General features: G+C 32.6%; 1 protein-coding gene across 1 annotated transcript; it reads left to right on the top strand.

Annotated features, from left to right (window-relative positions):
- The first annotated feature begins 4,041 nt into the window (after positions 1-4,041).
- On the top strand, positions 4,042-5,511 carry LOC117908733 (signal recognition particle 43 kDa protein, chloroplastic). Its single transcript, XM_034822428.1, has one exon. It carries the CDS (start codon positions 4,155-4,157, stop codon positions 5,274-5,276), a length of 1,122 nt encoding a protein of 373 aa, XP_034678319.1. The 5' UTR covers positions 4,042-4,154; the 3' UTR covers positions 5,277-5,511.
- Positions 5,512-6,000: the final 489 nt, after the last annotated feature.

The following is a 6,000-nucleotide window of genomic DNA, read 5'->3' as shown; positions in this document are numbered from 1 at the left end:
ACAAAAAGTCCATACAACCACGGAGAAGGAGAAAGTACCGTGTGGATTCGGAAGCCTCCCACCAATCTCTTACGCTATGAGCGGTGCCAAGTGGGCACCCACTTTGCAAATGTGGCCTATCATCCAACCCCCTTTTTATTGACAACTAGTAGCCATTACCATTTCACCCTTTCACAAGGCTTAATATTATTTATTTGTCCGTAAAAATATCTTAACATATCTATCACCGCCCTGAATATCATAAAAGGTTTAATCTATTCTCACTAAGTATCAATTAATTTCAAGACGAGATGATCAAACCCGAGAAAAAAAAACTTCTATACTACATATAGATTGCTCCAATACTTAAAATGCGGTATACCCACTTTGCAAAACGTCCCCACCCACCACCATTTTCCTTCAAATAAACAAATTCAATGACATTTTTTTATTAATGATGGTATTATTATGGAAGGGTGTGGACGTTGACAATGACGGGAACCGCGTAGAGGGCCGAGTTGTGGCCTAGCGGGGCATGTGCTGGCTGTGAGTGCAGCGCCCGTGATTATTGACGAGACACACGGGGTGTCCATGTGCAGTGCCATTTTTTTCCTTTTTTTTTTTTTTTTTTCTTGTTCCTTTTTTTTCTTCCTACCATTTGGCTCTTTTCCACACTTTAAAGTGATGGGTTTGGAGAAGATTGTAGGCAGTTTCTTGCATTTGGGTATATGGTAATGGACAGTTGTGAAGGATAGATCATGAGAAAACCCTTTTTCAAATGACAGTAGAGTTCATATTGGAGTATAAGAAACTTGTGGATGGATTTGACCCTTTGGGATGATGATGGATGGTTGCTTGACGTGGTTGTTCTCTTTTGCTTTGAATTCGAAAATAATTCACGGGTATTGGATTGATTTTTCTATTTTTAAAATTTTTATAAAATTAAAAATATTTACGTATTTTTAAACAATGCCATTGAAGTATTCATTTTAAAGAAAAAAATAAAATATCATTGAATTGGTTTCAATGAATTTGAAATTTTTTTGGTCTTTAAGAAAAAGATTTGGATTATTTTTGGAAGTGATTTTGAAAATGTTTTTTTTTTAAACAAAAATGAGAGTTGTGGTAAGAATGTTTTCAAATTTTAAAAATTGTTTTCGATTGTTTTTAGAAACAAAGTTCTGCTTCATGAGTAAAATATAAAAAGTTGGTTTTTGAAAAACAATTTAATTTTAGAATAATTTTTATTTTTTTATTTTTTATGTTTTAAAGATCAAAATATTATTTTATTGGGTGTTTGTTTAATTTTTTAAATTCATTTAAAAAATTTATTTTTTTAACAATCTTTTTAAATTTATATAATGAAATTAAGTGTTTCTCATTAAAAATATGTATAAAGAAAACAAAAACCGTTTAAACAAAATCACTCCACAATCTACTCTTATATTCATTTTGGTTACAATCACAACATTTCAAAATTGAATTCCAATTAAATATCTTCCCATATTTAAAAATTTTTTGTTTTATTTTTAAACATAAAGTAAAACCCTATTTTTTTATGCAACTATTTTTGAAAAATAATTTTCCTAAAAAATTACATTCTTAGCTAAGAGTAGCTTTTAATTGTTATTGTGATAAAATTTAGCTCATACCAATTTTGTTGTGTTTTTATTAAGGGAGAATTATCTTTTGGGGGTAGATGGGTCCCTAAATTAACAAAAGGTCTATATAACTTTTCAAATTGAGTTGAAGGATATGAAATAGTAACGGACAAATATACCCTTTAAGAACACATATAAAATATTTTATAAAATTAAATTAAATAATTTTTTTTTCAATAATTTTTTTTTCAAAAATACTAAATTAAATAAAAGTAGTTTTAAAAATATTAAATTAAATAATTTTTTTTCAAAAATATTAAATTAAATTAAAGTATTTAAAAAAATATTAAATTAAATATTTTTTTTAAATATTAAATTAAATAAATTTATTTTTTTAAAATATTAAATTAAATAAATTTATTTTAAAAAATATTAAATTACATAAAAGTATTTTTTTTAAATATTAAATTAAATAAAAGTATTTTTCAAAAATATTTATTTTTTTTTCTCAAAATCAACAAAGGGCATTTTTGAAAATACTGAAGGATGATATCCTTCAACTCAATTTCCATACTTTCATTGGGTCTTGGGCTCAATTTGAAAAGTTACATGAATCTTTTGTTAATTTGGGGGTCCATTTACCCCCAAAACATAATTCTCCCTATTATTTATTAAAAGCACTTTAATGGAAAATCACAAATAAAATATTTATCATTGAAAAATGGGAAAATTGATAAGTTGGATTTTTAAATATGTTTTAAAATATAAATTTTTATCTTTTTATAAAAAATAAAGATTTTTTTCCATGAATCATATTTACACTAAATTATAATTTAAAAAAAAAATTGATTAAAAAAATCTATTTTAATTGATATATAAAAATTATATTGATTCTTTTTATAGGTTGAAATTGAGCTTCTTTAAAATTAAATTTTATTTAAATAATTCATAAGCACTACTTTTGTATAAAGAAGCACTTCTCAACTTCAGCTAATAGTAAAGCCCAAAACCAATTCCAGGGTTGTTGGGCCTTATCAACCATGGGTGGAAGAGGTTTTGTGTTGGGCCTGGTTGGATGTATCCAAGTTTTGCCAGCACCATAGCCCATGTTGTTATAAACAAGCCCAATATCTCTCTTGAGCCTTCTCAAACATCTCTCTCTTGGCATAAAACCTTCACATTTGTTTAAAAGCCCTTGGATTTATAAGTCAAAAAATAAAAATAAAATTTGGAAGCTTCAAAACTCTTTATTTTTTTTAGAATTAATAATTCATTTATTTTGGAATTAATATTTCATTTAAATTCTAAATAAAGAAACTAGGGTCTTGTTTTGGAGTGAAAATGCCTAAAGAAATGGGCTCCAGCCGAGCCAGAGAGCCCAATATGTACTTTTGGGCCGAAGACCTGTCTCTTTTGTTTTTTTTTTTTTTTTTTTTTTTTTTTGTTAAATAGTTTTTCATGTTTTAGAAAATTTATTATCTTTAAGTTAAATGACGCATTTTATTTATATAATTTTTTAAATTTTTTTGCAAACAACTTTTTATTGATTTTTTTTTTAAATTTTAGATAAATTCAATATATTTAGACTCCAAAAAAAACCTATTTGAGTTGACTTTTGAAAAGTCAAATGTGCACTTTACCATGGTTGGCCAATTTTGGCAAAAGATTTTATATTTGAAAAAATAAATTATATAAAAAGAAAAAAAAATGTTACTATTATAAAAGTTTTATTGTCACTTATGGTTATGAAAAAAATCTTGCATTCCATCATTATTTATAGGTTAGGAAATTATTAAAGTTGACCCATTGATGGTAAATTATTAGCTATCATTTTTTATTTTATTAGCTAAAGTAATCAAATAAGCTTTTTTTATCGGGCTTAAGCATCTCATTAAATGTGGGCTTTAATGTGTAGGAACACTTGATTTTATTTTATATTTATAATGGGTCAAAAATAAAGGCTGTGATTTAACTCCAATCCAATTCTTGTCCCCTTTATTTAAAATAATTCCAAATTTCATCATATTAAAAAAACTTAGACAGAAGAGATGGGTATGAGAAATTTTCCCTACTCTATTTGTTCTTTTTTTATTGAAAGATTTTTAATTTTTTTTAAAAAAAATCATTTTAATTTTTTTAATTACATTAAAATAAATATATTTTATAAATAATTAAGTTATTATAATTTTTTATAATTTTATTATTTTTATTATAATCTATATATTAAAATTAGGAAAATAAAAAATAAATTAAATTAAATTCATATATAATCTAACCGAAGAAGACAATAATTGAAAAAAAAATCCACCCATTGACATCCTAATTATAAGCTTATCCTAAATATTATTATGTGTAACTGTGTAAAATTGTGGCCATAAAAAAAAAAGAAAAGGAGAATATATGTGGACTTAGGAAAATCTAACGCTCAATACTAATTTGCAGACATACCCAGGATCAAAAAGAAAATGGATAGAATATCTTATCCACCCCAAATCTCCATCCTTTCCTCCCCTTGGATTCCACAGTCACACACCCTCCAAAACTCCCCACTCCCACCACCTCCACCGCCACTCGATGGATGCTCTCTTCGTGAATACTTCTCTCTCTCGCCTCAAACTCTCCCCCAAACCCACTTCTCTCTCCCCTCTCCCCTCCCTTCCTCTCCACTCTCTCCACCTCCGACCCTCCCGTCGATTCAACCTCACAGTCTCTCAGAAGCAGTTTGAGGAAACAGAGGAGGTGTTGAAAGATGAAGTGTTCGACAGCTACAATGAGGATGAGTCGTACGGGGAGGTCAGCAAGATCATCGGCAGCAGAGCGGCGGAGGGCGGGAAAGGGATGGAGTATTTGATCGAGTGGAAGGACGGCCACGTCCCTACGTGGGTCCCCGCCCGTTACGTCGCCGGGGACGTGGTGGCCGAGTACGAAAGCCCCTGGTGGACCGCGGCGAAGAAGGCCGACGACGCCGCGCTGAAGGCGCTGTTGGAATCCGGCGACGGCCGCGACGTCGACGCCGTCGACGAGAATGGCCGGACCGCGCTCCTCTTCGCCGCGGGCCTGGGGTCGGAGGCGTGTGTCCAAATCCTCGCTGACGCCGGCGCGGACTTGAACCACCGCGACAACGGCGGCGGCGGCTTGACGGCCCTCCACATGGCTGCTGGGTACGTGAAGCCCGGCGTGGCTCGGCTCCTCATCCGGCTGGGCGCGGATCCAGAGGCGGAAGACGACAGAGGACGTACGCCGTTGGATCTTGCAAGAGAGATGCTGAGAGCAACACCCAAGGGAAACCCAATGCAGTTCGCGAGAAGGCTTGGGCTCGAGAATGTGGTGAGAGTTCTGGAAGAGGCAATATTCGAGTACGCGGAGGTGCAGGAGATTATGGAGAGGAGAGGGAAGGGTCAAAATCTGGAGTACTTGGTCAAATGGAAGGACGGTAGTGATAACGAGTGGGTCAAAGCTGGGTTGATTGCAGAGGAACTGGTGAGGGACTTCGAGGCCGGGCTAGAATACGCTGTGGCGCAGGGAGTAATGGGGAAAAGGACTGGAGATGATGGGAAGATGGAGTACTTAGTGAAGTGGACGGATATAGATGAGGCCACGTGGGAGCCTGAGGAGAACGTTGACCCTGATTTGATCAAGGCGTTTGAGGAAAATGGGGCCGCTGATCTAGAGGCCCATGTTGAAGGTGGGTCATGATTTCAGTTGGGTGGGGGCCTCTATTGTTCCCATATCTCAATGTAAAAGGTTTTGGAAGTTGATTTACAATAAGTTTTCATGTCTTCAATTTTCATATTGTAATTACAAGATTTGTGGTGAAAGGGGATGAGCGAAGAGAGAGAGAGAGAGTGATTGAAGGAATGCCTTCAATCATACCTTTCTGTAATTACAAGATTTGTGGTGAATGCACGTGGGTCCCATACACATTTGATCACATGACATATATTAAAAATGTGACATATGATGAAATTTTGAAGACTACAAATAAAATCAAATTTTCCTATTATTATCAAATTAAAAATAAATAAATAAATAAATATTCTTTCATTGACAATATTTAAGTAAAAGTAAATAAATATTCTTTATTGACAAATTTCTTTAATGAAAAAGATAAGTTGTTAGAAACAATTAATCAAGTTCTTTGGATGAGGAAATTCCAAAATTTAATTCAATAGTTTCACATTTTAATAGGGGGGTGACTTGCTTCAATGAGGGGATTTTTGGGGATCGGTAAAATGACTCTATACGGAAAATGAGGCTTCACAAAAAAGAAAAAGTTTTACAAAATCTCCTTATAAGTCCAAGAAATGATATAAAATGCTATATACCCGGTTTGTTTTTCGCTTTTCAATGAGTTCATTTGAAAATAAGGGTTTGTTTGATTGTTGTTTTTGAAAAATGTTATGGAAAACAATATTTGACA

Source organism: Vitis riparia, chromosome 3 (assembly GCF_004353265.1).
Source record: "Vitis riparia cultivar Riparia Gloire de Montpellier isolate 1030 chromosome 3, EGFV_Vit.rip_1.0, whole genome shotgun sequence".
Classification (NCBI taxonomy): domain Eukaryota; kingdom Viridiplantae; phylum Streptophyta; class Magnoliopsida; order Vitales; family Vitaceae; genus Vitis; species Vitis riparia.
This window is presented reverse-complemented; position numbering and strand designations above follow the sequence as displayed.